Source organism: Pieris rapae, chromosome 9 (assembly GCF_905147795.1).
Source record: "Pieris rapae chromosome 9, ilPieRapa1.1, whole genome shotgun sequence".
In the NCBI taxonomy this organism is placed as follows: domain Eukaryota; kingdom Metazoa; phylum Arthropoda; class Insecta; order Lepidoptera; family Pieridae; genus Pieris; species Pieris rapae.
Genome location: NC_059517.1, coordinates 8,861,107 through 8,881,085, shown reverse-complemented (window position 1 = coordinate 8,881,085; position 19,979 = coordinate 8,861,107). Strand labels below are relative to the sequence as shown.

General features: G+C 33.7%; 2 protein-coding genes across 4 annotated transcripts in view; both read right to left on the bottom strand.

Annotated features, from left to right (window-relative positions):
- LOC110993846 (E3 ubiquitin-protein ligase CBL-B-B) overlaps nt 1-15,153 on the bottom strand; it is a 54,821-nt gene extending 39,668 nt beyond the window's left edge. The window contains exon 1 of one of the 2 annotated variants that reach the window (XM_022260211.2): nt 14,397-15,153. In XM_022260211.2, coding sequence (XP_022115903.2) covers nt 14,397-14,938 — 542 coding nt within the window. In that variant the 5' untranslated portion in view covers nt 14,939-15,153. The remainder of the gene's footprint in view (nt 1-14,396) is intronic. The other variant, XM_022260212.2, reaches the window with a different exon arrangement.
- A 900-nt stretch (nt 15,154-16,053) lies between these two features.
- LOC110993857 lies at nt 16,054-17,706 on the bottom strand. 2 transcript variants are annotated; one of them, XM_022260226.2, is made up of 3 exons: nt 17,605-17,706; nt 16,606-17,523; nt 16,054-16,191 (listed from the first exon to the last, which is right to left on the bottom strand). In XM_022260226.2, the coding sequence occupies exons 1-2, from the start codon at nt 17,605-17,607 to the stop codon at nt 16,630-16,632; spliced, it is 897 nt and encodes a 298-aa protein (XP_022115918.2). In that variant the 5' UTR covers nt 17,608-17,706; the 3' UTR covers nt 16,054-16,191; nt 16,606-16,629. The 2 variants fall into 2 exon arrangements, with proteins under 2 accessions (XP_022115918.2, XP_022115919.2); XM_022260227.2 differs by having other exon boundaries at nt 16,634-17,523.
- Nucleotides 17,707-19,979: the final 2,273 nt, after the last annotated feature.

Genomic DNA, 19,979 nt, shown 5'->3' with positions numbered 1-19,979 from the left:
AAGAATCGTCTATATAAAGGGCAAACGAACGTCAGTGGGAACGGAAAGGAAACGTTGAGTGATGAGTTCACGTTGCAACAGATGACGACTAAGGACGCGGTTAATGGGAAGTGGTACGCGACGCTAGAAAAGTCGCAATAATAAAGGTCGCAATATGGAACTATTGGTGCAATATTATTGTATTACGAAATAAGTGGTAAAATTTAAAAGAAATTATAAAATTAGGATTTTTATTCACATTTATTTATTTATCACATATTTTTAAATTTTTACAGTTGAAATTAAATCGTTTATTTGCTATGATAGTGGTACGCTGGCGTTATCTAATTTATTTATTTTTATTAGCGGTTACCCTAATTTTTATTTTTGAAGTTATACTTCCTTTGGCGCGTTGGGGAAAATTATTAGAGTAAGTTTTACGATGCGCGCGCACATCATCACAAAAACCCGACACCCCGAAGTCAACATTTTAGATTCTTCTATTGTTAGTGTCGTTCTATTTTATACTTAGAATAAGGCGAGTGATAAAAAATTTGAAAAGATTTTTATCTTGGTAAGTATGCCAAAGAAGTATAACTTCTAACGCCTGTACAAATACACACACGTTTTTGTTTAACAATTTTAATTGTACTGTATGGCTGCAACTAAGCGTAAATAAATAAATAAAAATAAATTGAAAAAAATTATAATCTCTCAAACAAATGTGTGTAACTCGCCAACTGAGTTGGAGTGTGCGCGCGATACATCCAAAACTTGTGACTTCCTCCTCAGATTCTCCTTTGGAATCTGTAGACCCAGTCTCTCCACTATAAGCACATAGCTACTAGCACTATTTCAACCATAGAAAACATTTTTGTTTTCATCTTGAATACAATGTATCATGAAGAATGATAATCGTTCTCCCTCGACCTCGATTTCGAACTAGAAAAATATAAAACTAGGCATTTCTAGTACCAACATTTTCTAAAAACATTCAGCGCAATCGCATCAGTCGCTTGTTCGTTACATCAGTGTGAACGCATCATTACTTAAGCTATTACCATTACCGGTCTGCAGCTTTTTGCTCGGACGTATGTCTTGCACATTGCTGCGCACTTGAACGTCGATATCTTGACAGAGGCAGGTTCAAGGTCCGCCTCGATTGACGATTCACATTCCTTCATTATTTTTACCTGAGATCTACCTTAAAGTAGTATGTAGTAATAAAGTAGTAGTAGTAGTAGTAGTACTTGATTTTAAAATCTTATTTTACCTATTACGAAGCCAAACATGTACCTACTTAAAATTTAAAAATATATGTTTCGATTATGTTAGTTCTTTCATAGTATGTACGTGGAAGTATCTTTACTTTTCACTGTATTTTATATGGGACGAAAGGCAAACGAGCAGACTTGTAATGCCACGACTTTCAATACGTTGCCTGCCTTTTAGTCATAAATAAAAAGGTCATCTCTTGAAGGCTTCTAAGTCATAACGGTTCGGAAATACCTGGAATGGCAGCAGGTGCACGGCAGGACGGAACATTAAAAACGCTCGCTTGTGGAACGTCAAGGAGAAAATAAATCCTTTCAAAAACCGTAAAAGTACCAAATAATACATGTCCTTATCACAAGTATTTACTTCTCTACGAAAAGTTTTTAGTTCCAATTGCATTTTTTAATCTTTTACTACTTTTGTTTATGTACCTATATGAATGTTGGTAGACAAAAATCACTGATTAAAAGAACGAAAGTTTAGTATGAACTAAAATTAAAGTGTTTCGTAAAGTTACTTTCAGATTCAAATAAGAAAATTTTAACTGAATATCAACAAACATACATTTATTAATTTCCATGACTCTATATTACGAATATCACAACATTTATTCAAATATTAATATACGAAGAGATCGCTTGATAGTGATTGAGAAACGACTCCCGTTTTGTATGAGCCTTTAAAAACAAACCAAAGACAATTACATACTATACAGTAAACGCTTTAACCCATTAACAAGTCCCACAATAAAACCATCAAAACAAACACACTGCCAATAAAAGTCCCTTGAATGGATTTGTTTGTGAATATCCAATATTTACGATGTCTACGCATTTCATTCATTGTCTCACGAGGTCATCGCTTTTACCATCAATGGGTTAGGACATTAGTCACGCTGTTAAACCCCGTAAACCTCAATTGTAAAGCTCACCGAAGATAACGTAAATGTTTCTCTTATCTTGAAAATATAGAGTCAAAATATTAATTAACATGGCCTTGCGTTACAAAACCAATACAATTAGATAGTTAAATAAATAGAGAGACAACGGGCGGCCTACTTACTTGCTTTCTAGGCAAATTAAGTAGATGAAGATCAAACCTTTACTTAATTTAAAAAAAATATCAATAATCTATTGTGAAAAACAAAACAAATATAGCCCGCGTATGCCACATAAATCTATACTATATGTTGAAGGAATCACGTGACTATCAGCTATAGGTTATAAAATGTTTTAACTTGCTATTGATACAACATACATTACTAAAAAAACACAGAGTCCACACTAAGAAACACTGTAACTTTTCACTAGCAAAATGAAACCTTAATAACCAATCGATAAGAGAAGGTTTATAAATTTGTCATTATTACTTTAAAAATATGGTAAAACTAATCTCAATATTAAATACTAATAAAGCGTAATAAACTGCGTATTAATTAAATAAGATACAAAAGAATGCCTATATTATCTATAGTGAACTTATTTTTACACAATAGTAATAATTAGTTGAAATTAATAAACCGGCTTAGTGTTAAATCATGTTTTGGCACTTATGAAGACTAGAGGCAATTTATTGGTTGTTATCGTTAAATTTTCGATAGAAGATGCAGAGATCCCACATCTCTACGCAACGCCAAGGGATCAAGCCGCTCGGTAAGTTAATTGTCAACGACGATTTGTACCGCTCTTTGTTGTATGTGTGTGTATATATATATATATATATATATATGTATGTTGTACATTCGTAGCAGTATATATGTGATGACGATATAATGTGCCATATCTAATCATTATTGCCGTCGTCTATTCACAAGCCTTTACCAAAATTCATTTACTACATGTACTTGTATGGCCTGTTCTTAGAGACTAACTATATCGTATTTGCGGAAACCTTTATACGTCACGGTATAAAACAAGTTTGTTTAGCATTAGATAAGCATATTTCAACTGTATAATTGCTAATATTTTATATGCGGTATAAAATTTATTAGTTGTAATAATATTTTCTAACTAAAAAATATCTCTATTGACAGAAATGTCTTACTTAAAACATATTCAAAGTAAAAGTATAGTTAAAAGTTACATTACAGTTTAACTTATCCGTAGAAGAATCCAATTCTAAAACGTCAATCAAAGTTAAATCTAGTTTAAGGACCTGTCAATTCAGTATTCAGTTTGTCAGAGAATTTTTGACAGCGCTTAAGGGACTTCGACTTGAGATACAAATGAGAATATGGGCCATAGTATTCAATCGTAATTTAATAAAATTGCGCAAGATACGAATCGTACATGTTGATTATATTAATACCTAGATATTCCACCTTCGTTATATTCCTATTCTTCCACCCGAAGACCCTACATTTGTTACAAGAAGAAGTGTTTCTGATTGAAAAACCTTGCATAAGAAATTATCCAGCACCACATCTAGTATTACAAAATATTACCGAGCTCAATTAAACATTACAATCACTACATTTTAATTTGAAAATATATATATAAGCGTAGCTTTCACAGGCTAAAATCGCTCAATTTAAGTGATGAGTCACTGGTACAGGAAAAATCAGCGGACGAGACGCAAATACAGCCGCCCACACGATGTTATATCAACGCATAACGGATACCATCAAACGATTTATGATTATATCAGCAAAGCGGACAGGATGATAAACTCATTGCTTTTTGTCAATGAAGATATATTTAATGGAGACAAAATGAGGGTAGAAGCCATGTTTAGGTAAATTATTCAGCAATGAGAACACAGCCCAATCCAGCGATGTTTTTATACAATTAAGAATTGATTCGCCACCGTGCGTTCTTCTTGCAATTTTGAAAAAAACCCGCTACCCTGAATTTATAAAAAAATGTTAATTGGGTATAAAATAATATTGGTTCCTCAGCACGGGGGTTGAAAGTCACACGCTTAACCTAGCTAATACTGCGCAATAAACCTGCACAAAATCGTTTGGAGCCAATTAGCCAAAACACGCTTCCGACAAAGTTCAACGTTCCACGACCTTTGAATAACCTATGCGTAATTTGACGTCTACCTTTGACGAAGATGAAAGTCTGGGAGTAACCATTTTAGCTTAGAAAATCATTCCTCCTTTAAAATCTATACTAATAATATAAAGAGGAAAGATTTGTATTGATGCATTGTTGATTTGTATTTTTGTTAGTATGAAACTTAAAAACTGCTGGAGCGATTTCTTATTTGCTTTTACGATGCCTTAGTAGCTCTTAATAAGTTATTATAAAATTTGCATACATTTATGTAAGAAGATTATATTTGAGCAATTATTATTGCAATTTGCGACAATGGAGGACACCGTGAGCAATTTCTTCAGAAACCCTTCATCTTTTAGTCGATATCATCTCCGGGGAAATAAATACAGATAATACAACTTATTTTTTCTACAGCTGTTATACTTATTGACATTCAACACCTTTTGTCTTCAGTCACCGTGAGTCGTGACCACGCACGCTGTGAAGCACGCGAAACGTCGGATAAATTTAAAATTATGTTAAATAATTATAATTTTACAATAAATCAGGTACAAAAGTGTTTTCTTTAAATGATTAACAACTTAATAAATGTCGCAATAATATATCCCCTTACGCGTATGGTAATTTCTGTAAATTAATAAATAAACAATTTATTTACAATTTGTAACGAAAGAGTAAATACAAATTCTGTACATAATTATCAATTTATACATAAGTGAATTAACACCGTGTGCTTTTTATACTAGGTTTAATTTTCGATATTTTATTGATCAGTATTTAAGGATACAATTATCAGACTTAATCAAACAATACAAAGACCAGAATAATGCCAACAATTAAATATTTTATAGTAAATAGATATATAATATCTATCTATTCTTACTAGGGTTGCCTGGAAGAGATCGCTTGTTAGCGATAAGGCCGCCCGTTGCATCCCTTGTAATTTATATATTTTGTGTTATTTGTATTTCTTTAGCAACGAAGTGTAAATAAATAAATAAATATAAAAAGCTTGGAGATTTTGTATATTATTACAGTGCACATGCAAATTCATAGAATAATATTTTAGTTTCCATCTATTGTAGACAACGACATTCAGCTACCTTGATAGGAGCGGATGTGAAGTAGCCTTCACCCGATAAACACTAAGTTGAATTTTTATGCTTTTCATTCACATATATGCATATATAAGACCTTCACAAAATTCATAGTTTGTTATTTTCAATAACCATCATGTTTCGTATTAACTGGAGCAAATCAATCCCAAAGATCATTTGAATACTCGTCAAATTTATAAAAAAAGCTTTATTACACGCATACAAGTAACCAATATTAATTTCTATATAACAATTCAACTGAATTCAATAACTGTACCCGTAACCTCACAAATTCACCTGTTAAATACACAACAGGGAGCGGTGAAAGGCTTAGAAAAACCGACCCATTTTGGGTCGCAAAGCCAGCGAAGTGAGTGCGAGTGTAAAAAAACCTTCATAGCCCTCACAACAAAGGTCACCCGTATATAGTCCAAGTCAAAATAAATTGAGACGTTATCGTGGACAGATTCCAACACCGGACTATAAATAGATCCGGCACGCCCGTAAGTCGTATCAATGAAACTGCGTACCATTCATATATTACGAGCACCTATGACGAAAGTAGTTTCAAGGGCGCGATTATATCGCCTTCCTGTGTCTTGTATGTGTGTGTTTGACATTGATTAGAAATCTGATACCATTATTCGTTATTAAAAGCATCTATTTCATCTGTCTCTTGAACTTTATGACTAGTGTATAGAGGAAAATTTCTAACTTAGGATTATACAATATTGAGAGTCTTGTAGTATTTATGACTTTAATATATTTAATCACATCTTCAATAAATCAGTGGCGCTACAACCTCTTTAGGTTTTGGCTTCAGATTTCTGAATCTGTTTCATGATCATTTTTTAAATCTAATAGGCAAGTAGGTGATCAGCCTCCAGTGCCTGACACACGTCGTCGACTTTTTGGGTCCAAGAGGTCGGTTTCCTCACGATGTTTTCTTTCACCGTTCGAGCAAATGTTAAATGTGCACATAGAAAGAGAATCCATTGGTGCACAGCCGGGGATCGAACCCACGACTCATGTATGAGAGTCGCACGCTGAAGCCAATCGGCCAACACTGCTCCCACAAAATCACATGTCTAGAAACCCTAAAAAATCCCAAAGTTATAACCGTTCTATTTGCGTACAATGAAAAAAACTTTCCACAAGCCTACCGTCACTGACGTAGCACAATCATGGCGAAATAACAATTGTACCTATATTTTATCTTTAATAGCCCCTGGCTCATAGCCAATATAGAACACGTAAGTATCCATAAAGGGGACGAAAATAAATCCATTGAAGAAAAGTACGGGTGGGGAATTGGAGTGAATCGACACGCGAATTTCTTTGTGAAAGCCTCTGAACTCTGCAAAGGAAATAGGACGTAAATCACCAATGACAAGGTCGATATTCGAGTAAATCGATCGGTCGTGAGGTCAAGTTCAGAAAGACGACCTCAATTGGTTTATTACTGATCCGATTGCCCAGTGCGAGTTATTGGATGACTACGACAGCACTCGCACTCTGGTTTTTAATACCGATGTTGTCGTATGAAATTTTCAATGTAGATCTTTCGTTATCCGTAGCGCTGACGTCACAACCTTGTGCGCTGAAACTGAATACCGGTGCAAACATGCTTGCTTATGTTTCAGCTATTATTGCAGGTAAAAAATAATTCATAGTTTCGGCATTGTATTAAAACATATATTTTTTATTGCAGCCTTTGTTTCTAAGTCAAACCTTTACAAACAACATTAAACGATGATTTGATTGCGACTTAAGAAAAGCTACGATCATGTACCGCCGATATACCATTAGTTTATTCATTAATGATATATTGGTGTCGTTTTAATTAAAGTTTCAAAATTCAACTGTCACTTTCCATCACAGCGTAAACACAATTAGACAGAAAGAGACAAAATTTTAAAATATACTTACACTGATTTTATATTTATAAAACGAGTTTGATCATGAAAAAGTATGACTTGAAGCTGAGTATTGATTCGTTTTGTTGATTGCCGTCTCAAAAATGTAACACACTTCTATGAAAACCATTACTGCATATCAACCCCTATAAAATCCAACACAACATTTAGCGAAATTAAATCCACTCCCACATTCTCCTCCTATTTCCAAAAGGAGAATGGACAAAGAATTCACAGAAACAAAACACTAACAGCTATAAATAAGATCCAATTCATAAAACTCAGTCTCCGGCGAGTAAAACCATTGATGTTATTCGCAATATACCATCCTTGAGAGTTTATTGATCCCAACAATCTAGGCTCGCTACCTGTCGTGTTCTTGAATCGATTGCGTAGATAGGTTCACGACACCGAAGGGAATCTAATTAAAAAAAAACACTTGCATCGAGTAATCGTTACGTATCACAGAAACGTACAAATAATTTTTGTGTGTGGGTAGTTTGTAAAACCCTAATTGGAATATTGGGAAGTGCGTAGGTTACATTGATCATTTTTGTATATCAAGTAGGCGAGCGTATCATATATTTTTAGTCCACCACATGCGTCGTTACGATATCCCTTATAATTCAAATAAGTATTGTACACGAAAAAACTGCTCGTAGCTGTAATTAAACGCTTAAAATTATTTTTGCAAAGGTAATCCATACAGGACTCACAATAACGGAATCTTGCCGTCAATATAAAATTGTACAAAGAAAAACTTATTCCTATATATATGTGTACATCAAGAAAACTGCGAAACGAATGAGAGGAATGCCGACACAAACATGAATTCCGGGTGCTACCAAACAATCCTATATGTAATCTCTTAAATCAAGCATTCCTTCTACGCGATACACGAATCTGAAATGGGCTTTATTTTTGATTAATATTCCTTGAGACGAAATTGATATTTATGTATTGATATAATAGATGATATTAGATGATGTCTAATACAGAGCAAGTAACTCAGTTACTCAGCCCTTCCGCGAGCAATTTTCCATTTGACTGGACCATCTAAAATGCCAAGGTATTGAGAATTTGACATTTAACTGATCACGATCGCGATGCTTAGTGCGTTACAAACTGGTTTAATGTCTGGCAATTCGAGCGTACATGTTGCTCGATAATTCGTTTGTTACGAAACGTGTGATAGGTTCAATTACATTTTGGATGCCTACCTACTCTAAGCAAACCATAATGTTTGGCCATTAAAAATGCCTACTCCCTTTTTAAGTTTTCAGTCAGACGTGTTCTTATTTTGAAAAAGGCCGCTTTGAGATTTAAAGCTAAGTCTTTTTAACTGTTTTCGTTTTAAAGGTCCCATACTCTTATGAGTAAATTGGTGCAAACATTTTGCAGAAATTACGCTGGAAGCGTTTTTGATTATTGATTGTTTTTGATTATACCGTGGCTCGTGTAACAATAGTTTGAAGTATTTTTTTTCATATGTGGCAGAGCCAACGCACTTGCCAAGGCAAGCCGAGCCAGCGAAGTGCGTTGCCGGCCTTTAAAGAATTCGTACCCATTTTTCTAGAATTTGGTTTTGGTTTGGTTTTTATAGTCTAAATATTTTAAAGTAGGGTCAATTTTGTGTATAATTCAGTTCTTTTATTAAAACGGGGATGTTATAAATTACCCAAAGCACCGATTAATATCCGTAGGGCGTTAATAGACGTCCGTGTGAAATCCAACACCAGAGTACAAAGACTAGCTTTCCTCTGGCCTCCCATCAGGAGTTCCGCCGCACATCCGCTGGTCTTAATGACTCGATGACGTCTGTGAGACTATAAACATTGACATAATAGCTAGATATTTTTCAAAATTAAAAAATGTTTTCTCGCTCGTCTTCTTTGATCTAAAAATGATTACATTGTCCCTGGAAATTCATTATAAAAATAACTCTTAAGTTCAAAATCTACGAGGCGACATACTCTAACACCACGCAAATATTGTAACCAACCTGATTACACAGTGAATCCGTTTTGCTATGACATTTATTTAGGACGACGTGTTTAGAACTCTTAGGAAAATGTTATTTCATGATTTATTTACGTTTTATTTACCGTATTTTATTGTCACAGCACAATTTTTCAAGGGATTTACGATATAAATGTATTTTTAGAACACTGAATAGGAATCCTCACGTGTACTGACTTAAAATAAACAAAACACTAAAGTAAAATGATCTTTTAAATTAATATAGAGTCAACGACCGTGCTTATATAGGGGCAAACGATCCTAGTGTGTGCGTTGCTGGCCTTTGAGGGAGGGAGGGCGTATAGAACGTTATTAATCCCCCCTTTCTTCTGTCAGAAAGAGTAAGCGAAAGCTTCGCTTACTTTTAATAATAAATAAAAATAATACATAAACATATGATTTTTTTGTAGGAATCCTAGATAATGCATTTCGTTTTCAAACATAGACAATGCGTGGGTAATATTTGTAAAAAAGTAATTAAAAATAAAAACAGTACCATCGCAAATGGACCTCACTGCCAGAGGACTTCACTTCCACTAACTGGCCACATAATGAATTGGCTTGCTATATTCTTGAATGAATTTGTCGTTAATTCCTACAAGGTAATTAATACTTTTGCAGACGACGTTGCATGATATACGATCTTAAATTTACCAACGCAACAGTTATTTTCGCCCTACAGCTGTCACTATTCAATAAACAGGAAGGAACTAGTCGGTTCCGTTGTGAAATCGCATTAATTTGTATCCTGTCAGTAATGCACCCTTTGGACAATACACTTGTTGCCAGGGAATTGTAATGATATAAATTCATATTCAAATGTTATGTGAGTTGAATGAGCATGAATAAAAAGATAATTTGATATCATTCCTTTTAGGTGAAGGATTTTATATAATTCAGGTATTGTTTTATGTGATAACTAGTGACCCGCCCCAGCTTCGCACGGGTGCAATGCTGATGATGAATGTTTTTATTATGTATTGTTATTTCCGTCGCGTCCGATAATATACGCGACATATACCATCAGGGACTTTTCTGTCTTAGGAGACCGCAAAGAGTTATGGCAAGAAGAATTATTCGTTGTTACCGAACAGTGTCTTTCACCGCTGCTTGTGTATTAGCTGGCACTCCACCTTGGGAGTTAGAGGCTGAGGTTCTCACTGCTGTGTACCATTACCGGATGGAGCTGAGAGCTGAAGGTGTTTACACTGGTGTTGGGGAAGTTGAGGATCTGAGACGATTGGCGCGAACAGCTACAATGCAGAAGTGGTACCAAAACTTAGCTGATCCAATAGCAGGGCATAGAACGGTAGAGGCTATTCGTCCAGTACTTAGTGACTGGGCAAACAGAAAAAGTGGTACCCTTACCTTTCGTCTTGTGCAGGTAATGACAGGACATGGATGTTTTGGGCGGTACCTGCATGACATAGTGCAGCGGGAACCAACAACTAGCTGCTTGGACTGTGGCGCAAATGATGACACTGCAGAGGATTGTCCACAGTGGTCTCAGTTGCGTCATAATCTTTGTTCTGTGGTGGGTTATAATCTTGCTTTACCTTGTGTTGTAAATAAAATGCTCGGCAGTGACGAGGTATGGAATGCAGTGGTATCCTTCTGTGAGCATGTAATGCTACAGAAGGAGTCAGCAGAACGAGAAAGGGAGCGCTTTAGGACGAATCCTAGGGGTAGAAGGCGGGGAGGAAATAGGAGAAGATATGCCCATCTCTTACCTCCTATGTAGTGTATTGCACCGAAGCTTTTTGAATGTATTATGCCGTTGAGGTCCCGGTAGAATGCGATAGCGATCCCGGAGCCTCTGTAACGCGGCTTTGTAGGTATTTGTCGAGGTGTTTTTAGTGGGTATTGTTCACCCAGTCTCTGAATAGCAGAGATTTTGGTGTGGGTCGAGTCCCACATACCCCTGCAACTTCCTAGGGCAGGGGATGCGCAAATGCATTTCCACCTCGAATAACAAAAAAAAAAAAAAAAAAAAAAAAAAGGGACTTTTCTGTAGACCTTCTCAATGTATACAATACTTAGTACATTATTTTGATAAAACTCGTAGGGTTCAGCCTGCGTTTGCAATGTAAGCGGAAAAAAATGTAATTATTTACATCATATTAGAAACCTCAAAAATAACAGTACTTCTCCACTATTTAATGAATGTTATTATATATATAAACCTTCCTCTTGAATCACACTATCTATTAAAAAAACCGCATCAAAATCCGTTGCGTAGTTTCAAAGATTTAAGCATACAAAGGGACATAGGGACAGAGAAAGCGACTTTGTTTTATACTATGTAGTGATATTCAATATTATACAACTGCAATAACTTCGCTAAGGCCATATAATATTTTATATAATTACATGGCCTTTTAAATTCTCCTGTTACCTTTTCAGCATTACTATTATTCATAACATATACCAAAACAGATGGTCTAAAGCAGTAACCGAATGGACTCGTCCAAAAGGATCAAGAAACAAAGGAAGACCAATAGAGCGATGTGCTGACGGGATCGAGAGGGTAGCTAGAAGAAATTGGATGACGATGGCACAAAATTAGGGTGGAAAAAGTTGGAGGAGGCCTTCTCCCGGACAGGGCCACATCTTAGTTAAAATTGAATTTATACCTATTTTATTTAATCTATGTAAATAGGATGTGGAAAAATAAAGGCTTATTATTATTAAACTAAAACATTTTTTGTATTGTTGTAACAATTTTTTTTTATATTATATGTGCATTGGTATAATGACAGCCAGATGGTGATGTTTTCACACATGTATCATGTCACCGGATGTTTCATATTGATCAGTACATAAAACTTGATAAACATATCTACTAACATTTTTATCAGATTATAGCTGAATGAATATAATCTTCATTCATCCTATTGATTAGATATTAGCTATCAGAGTGAATGGCTAATACTTTAATTGAATTTTATGCCTCAGTAACACGGGGCCCTTAATGGTATAAGCTTAGTTCAGACATAAATTTAATGTTAGTTAAGTAAAATATAATAAAAATAAATCACACATCTTTATAAATCTACTATGGTATATCCTATAAAAAAGATTATCACACACAACATGAAAAGTTGCTGAAGCCTAAGTCAAGAAGGCTTTGGTAAAATTACATTTAAGTAGTAACCGGTCTAGAATATTTTTTTAAAATAAATAATTTATAATGACTGGTCAAAAAAAAATACCTATGTCTATTGACTTGCTCTTCTCACAGTCAAGTGTTGTAGTACAAACATATTATATACTTGGCTCCCATGGATTAGGTTAGATTTTTAACCATCAAACTCCCTTGAATCATAAAATTGTAATTTATACAATGGTAACAATGATACCATCCTAGGGAAGTACTTAGTAATATTTTTTTAATGTATGTCACCATAAAATTTGTTGATTATATCATCGTTTTTAGGTCTAACCTTTGTGATGTGAGGCAGTGTATCAAATGTATGACTATAAATTTTATTAAGCTTAGGAAAAGCCTTCAACAGTTTAATTCTGTTTCCGCTTCTTTCTCCTGTATGTTCATTTTTTAATTTGTAAATGTATATGGATGTAGCTAAGTGACTAGAGTTATCAGATTACTATCATATACAATATAGAGATCCACTAAAGGCACTTGAGCCAAATTGCTAAGTGACTGGCAACATTAGGCCATTGAGTGCAATATGATACTGTACATAAAGCTTATACTAACCAAGCCTTTAATAGATGAATTTATCAGATATAAAATGCAGCTCTAAACTAAAAACTTGCTTTAGCAATATTGTGGCAACATGTTGGCAGTGTTAATGTTTTTAATTATACCAAAATATCCATATAATAAAAGTTACTATTAAAATAATATAAAAAAAAATTTGAAAAGGAATTTTGTCAGTATTTATATGTAAGAAACTAATCTCAATCATATATTATAGTATATGATTGGTATATAATAAGAATACCAGTTACCTTCAATCAACAGCCCTTGTTCAGAAGTAAGTTTTGCCACTTTTGGTTTCATTAAACAATTAATTTTAATTTGGCATTTCTGAACATTAGCCTTAAAAGCATAATTACTAACTCAAACATTAGTTATTATTCTACACTGTGCTAGTAAGTAGTTAGTTAAAACCATTAGGTTGCTGATTCTTTTATACTTAAATCTAAGTAATTGATAGGGAACCCTTATTTGGGAAATTGGTAGTACTTAAATGTAAATTTATAACCTTTGATTTTTTTAAATATTGACATTCTTAATAATAAAGTTTACCTTAATTAATAATTTCATATAAAAGACTTGCTTTAACCTACCATAGGTTGTGTTGGTTCATCAACAGCAAATTAACAACTATAGATAGGTAATTAAAACCAGAATCTAATCAATACAGCAAAGTTTTTCTAGCAACATGGAAGTCAATTGATTGGTGAGAAAGGTGAATAAATGAATAATCTTCTTTTTGCATACTTGTATGATGAGAATATTTTGTTCTTACATACCTTTACAGAACATGGGAAAGTCAGTTTAGATAGGATTATCAAAAATGATACTTAAATCTTTTTTTAGAAAAAAAAATTACTATAGTTAGAAAGTCGTATACATTTGTGTCAATTAATAAAGGAACCTCTAATTATGCATATATAAATTCATATAAACCTTTTTTTTAATTTACTGGGATAGACAAACTAAACAAAATACCAAAATCTAGATGATTTTAGTATTTTTTGTCAAATAATATATTTATAAAAGTAAATGTTTGTTAACATTTTCATGTTAGCATTTGTTTCTTACCTTCTTGAGACAAGGAACCAATTTAAAGTTATTTAAGAAAATTCCTAACCTACCAGATTAATATTATCTCGGAGAATAAGAATCATGAATTTAAAATCAGTACAAATTTTGTTTAGTTTTAGTTTATCAAGTAAATAAAATTGAAAAAGTTTATTATATTGCCAAGCTATACATACCATAATACATTTGTTATTTTACAGATGTAGTATAAGTGGATTTACATTATTATTCACACCTCTACAAATACATGCCATCTACATTGTAAGGTTATACATTAATATAAGTATAAATAATTAGATTATACAGTACATACCTGTTACCAAAGTTTGTCCTCCAGAATTCAGCTGCATCACTCTTGGTTATACGGAATTGGTCACCAGCAAATGTACCATTTGGAAACATAGCCTTTAACTCACTCAGCATATGACTAAATACTAAACTGAGCTTAGTCAAATTACGCCTATAATGAGAATTTTCATCAAACATTTTCTCCTTACCCTCTTTGAACAACTTTATAGCTTGCTTACATTTTCTTATCAAATTAATAATAAATATGTTAAAATGTTCATTATTATTCAATTCCTGCATATTGTCCTCATACTTAGAGTATATAACGCGCAACCTCTGATATGTATCAGGCAAAATATCTAATATAAAAGGTGGACTGTTTTTCAGGTTCATCTTGTGATGTTGACACAGTTTTACAACTTTGTCCATTAGCTTCCATGTTTTATCAAGGGTACGCTTGTCCGTTGCGAGCTTTGTTGGACACACGGCATCAGAGAAAGCGCCGTGCAGTTTAGAAAATATGGATGATATATTTTTCTGTTGTGATTTGTGACGGGATGCCGCCATATTGATGAGTCCGATGACATACAAAAGCAAATAACTATTTAAAACGAAGACACTTAACAAACACACTTATATCACTTTATAATTAGATAATCAAGCGCGTGTTTTCTCATTTTCGCGAAGAGAAACATTTACCGCACAAAATAACACACGAAACGACGAACGATCGCGCACTGACACACGCGTGTGTCAGATAATGTTTGACAAGCAAGAACGAAGTAAAATTTAAGACTCTCAAGTAGAAACGTCAACATTCACGGTTCACTCAAAGCTATGGGAAAATGTTGCCACTTCCAGAGTTTATTTTGGTATTTCTCTCATAAAATCAATGTATCATATGATTTATAAAAATCCATAAACACGGTATACCTTCGAACCTCAGAAAAATAAATTGGCTTCTAAAATTCGACCAGTGTTTTATACACAGGTATAGTTTTATACACTTAATACATGTATACTTAATAAGTGTAATTGAGCAATGTTTTCAGTAGAGATATCCATAGCCCTCTGCATGGCAGTAGTTTTAATAACTTAACTTGTTCGGAAGCTGTCTAAGATTTTCCTATTTTTATCTGATTAAAAATCAATCAGAAATACATCAAAATAAAGATTCTATTTTCCGTTTGCATGCATGTCTGTATGGTAGGCTTGTGACTTTCCTTATTTACATCAATCAGAAATATTGGTGCTGGACTTATGTGCCAAATTATAATGAAAAACATATTAAACTATATTTACATATTTTTACGAAATATTTAGAAGTGTTTATGGAGCCTGGTATCACTAAGATTATAAACGTTCGTTTAAGAACTTGTCAGTCTGCTTTTAAGCATCTATGCATTTAAATGAGACAAATCTTATGAAACTTTGATTTACCGAAACTTTGCTTCATCTAAAAAATTCTCATCACACATTCTAAGTGTATCATAATAAAAAATATTATTAAAATGGTTGTTAATTTTTATTTAGCGCCACCTAGTAAAAAAATAGCAAAGCTTTTAAATCTAGTTACTTTGGACGATAGTTTGGATGGTTGGATGGTTTACCTAAACTACCATAGTACATAAACGTGACCATAGATGGCAGTAAAGAATGTAATGTTTGGGTATAAAACAGAATTGATAAAAGATTTTTTATTAAAAAACAAAACAATAAAGAACTTAAACTATTCATCTTCATAGGTTGCTTCAGTGGTAGACGTTGTTGTTTTCTTATGCTTACGTCGTTTAGTGAGTTTTTTGCCTTTTACATTTTGGCTGTAATAATAAATACATAAAATTATTCTATACCATTTTTTTATAATAACTTACGACAAAAATTAACTATACTTTACATAATAAGCATATGTTAAACGTACCTAACTGAAAAAATACTTTTTTAAGTCATATATCAAAATTTACAAGCTCTATCGACATTGCATTTTTTCATTAATATTGTGTGTATGGAAATATTATGAGTAACCAACTATAAATCAGTATTCAGTCTTTTAGGTTTTTAAGCTTCCATCAAAAGGCATAGCTTACCGATTAAATGAAAGAGAAAGAGGTTAAAAATTTAATTTTAGAACATTATTATAAGAGTTATATACGAGAGAGGCAAAATATACTAGTTGTAATTCTCTTTTTAACTATGCGTTAGAAATAGACAATGATTTATGTAAAGGTTATTACCATGTTAGTCACATACACTTAAAATTACTTTTCAAAATCCGAACAGGGGCTGGTCTCATGCGCAGTAAATTTATGAATTCCTCCTTTGACTCCAATGTAAATATTATCTGCCGAATCCAAACCGAATGTATTCACGCCGGCTATACTAAATGTACCTAAATGTTTAGCACTTGCATTTTCTGGGTCTATTTTATAAAAATTGCTATTCTCATCCATTGCAAATACATCATCCGATCGGCTGACAAAAACACCTGTCATTCTATCACTCGGCAGTCCCTTAATTTTTATAGGAACATTATGACCATTCTTCAGCACATACGATGTCTTTGTGGCTGCAAAGTACATGTTATTTCTTGTATCTATTGTCAGTCCATGTCCATTCGGTATAGGCGCGAAGGTTTCTTGCTTCTGACCGTCATTTGTTATTCTTTGTACTCTGTTCTGGGGCCATGTGGCGATGTACATAGTGGTGCCATCGTTCGTCACAGCAATGTACATAACATCCTCACCTAAAGCTGTATAGAGTTCTATGGAGCCGTCATCTTTGTATTTATAGACGCCGTTATCAGTGGCTAGGTACACAATGTCGTTGAGGTTATCCACACACGTTGATTGACCGAGTCCGGCCACTTTTATTATTTCAGTCTCGTTACTGGGATGCAGCACTTGCAGGCTCATTTTCATTTCATCACTTATAAGCGTGAAGAATATGTTCCCAGTTTTCCAATGAATGCTTAGATCTGCGGGAGTGCCTGTAAGATTGCGTTGCTCGTCGAACGAATAGAAATAATTATTGAAATGTAAAAGATGTGAGCAATATTGGTCTCTATTCGCTTGGCGAAGTAAACTTTGACGCGTTATAACTGGCGTGGCGAACAACTCTGTTACTAGACATAGTATCGCTGGTATTGACTTCATCTGAAATTGAAATTAAAATATAAAACGTATTCTATCTAATAGTTCTAGATAAAGTTTGTTAGTGATTATTGTATTACTGACCATATAAATTCCTTTGACATAAATTTTTATTCACAAAACAGTTCAGACTAGTCTGCACTCACTATCATTATAAACTGACTACTTTCATAGCTCCCGCGCTATATATACGAGATTATTATGTTTATCATAACAACGGTCACAATTATTTTGTTTACTATACGGAAATATGTGATAAACAATTATAAGAAAGTTGATTCATAGAAATATAAATTGTGTTATTCTTAAAATACAACAAGATGGATTTATTGGAATAATTGTGATGAAATAAATATGTATAGTATTTTTAAGCGAAAAAAAAGCTGATAGAGAGCAAAATTTCACCAAAAATAGAAAAATATCTAGAAACTGCAATTAATCGTAGAACATACAGGTTCTAAGGGTGCTCTATCACTGGACCACCACTTTTTGGAACAACCTGTACATAAATAAACTGTTTTGCCTAAAAAAGAAAATCTATAATTTTTTTCATTAGTACCTTAAGAATTTATAACTAAAGTCTCTCTGTACAAAATGGTCAATCTATGTGGATTCGAAAAGACGTTTTTAACCTAGATAGATTCTTTATTATTCCCAATGAAAAGCAGCTCAGTATATTCATGAGTTTACTTTGACACCCGTTCGTTTTAATTTGGACAATTTTGATATGCACTACGTTAATAAGCTCTCGGCCATTGCATTCCCTTAATTAATTCCATTAATTTATTAAAATTGAATTGTGCAGAGTGAAGTGCTTGAAATTGATGGACATTTAAATATATTTCGCGGTGATTAATTAAGCACCACTCACATTAATTTACAAAACTATTTTTTACTGATAGTAGTATAACATAGTTCGTTCTTTAGCTTCAATATGAAATGAAATTAGTATAAAAAGTTTTCTTCTTTTCTAAATGAAAAGCCTTTACCTACAATATAAAAAAAATATTTCTGATACCATTATTATATTTACATAAATATGCTTACTTTTTGTATTATACCGATAACGGAAGTTGTTATTATTTTTTGCCATTAGCTAAATTCTAAACAACAGTATAGAATACGCATAAAGACACGATGTCTCTGCGTATAGATAGTGAAATCTACGAAGACGCGCCCCACCATTTCTACAAACCATCTATAGTATATGTGCTTCAGTCAATACTTGAGTGTTATCAGTAAACACGCGCCCTTGGATTAATCTCCCCGCACCCCGCGATCCCCTCCATCAAGAACTGGTGGGGCGCGTCTTCGTGAATTGTGCTTTCTATAGATTGAGATAATTGAGTAACTCAGTCAAAAATACTTTCATTCTCTTCTGAATTAGGATCGTCTTCACCTCAATCCAAACACAATACTAACAGTAATTCGTAAATAACCACCGGACACGGCTTCCTCGGAACCTCTAATTTAACCATTTTTTGCACTCTACTGTTTTGAACCTACTTCATAATTATAGACAGACATATGACTGCTAAAAAGTGTGGAGACGGCTTCTTTTACGCCCGAGTACGTTTTGTTTTTTTACTGCTGACAGAATTTTCTATCTTCCTGTAAAGCAGAAACGTGTTCAGAGCCCGAGAGAGCTAAAGATTGACGCATTTGAAACATGATGCTGGAGGCGGATGTTAAGAATACTGTGGACGAACAGACTAATACATGGAATCTTACCCAGCTTTATAAACCCATTCATCAACTATACGCCGACAATGTATTTCGTTATTCGGACACAATGCGGAAAGCGACGAATACATAAAGACTCTCATTGTGATTGGCAACACCGAAGGCAAGATCGCGTAGATGGGCTGATGAAGTCAGAGACTTGCCGTCGTCAAAAGATTACACTGATTAAAGAGTACTTATCGTGAGCCGGATGTATTCGGTAGTGGGCTGATCTATTTTAAGAAAGCATTGTTAAGTCTGTCTCGTACCTAATCTGCTTATTAGTTGGTATTTTTTTCTGCTAAATAAAAAAATCCAGTTTTTTTTGTTTCTAGTTTGTTTTTGTAGGTATATATTTAAATTGTATTTTTGTAAGATTTATGTTTACCTAAATTGTGATATATTTTAGACAAATATTTTGTAACACACCGTAGATATAGTATTATGTAGGTATGATGTGGTAAACTTGAATAAATAAATAAATAAACAATTGTCAATAAAGCTCATAATATTACGACGAAAACCTAAGAAACAATTGGCTGTGTTAACACGCTTATATTTATCTGTTATATACTTTATAATTGTCTCTGGTAAACTGTATACAAATAAAAGTTGTTTCCATAGCGACATAGCTCTTACCAAAACGAATGTAGGGCTGATGCAGCATCCGGCAATCAAATACATGCGTGACTTGTTATCTCGACCTAGCACGAATATTTTTGGAACCAAAATATCGA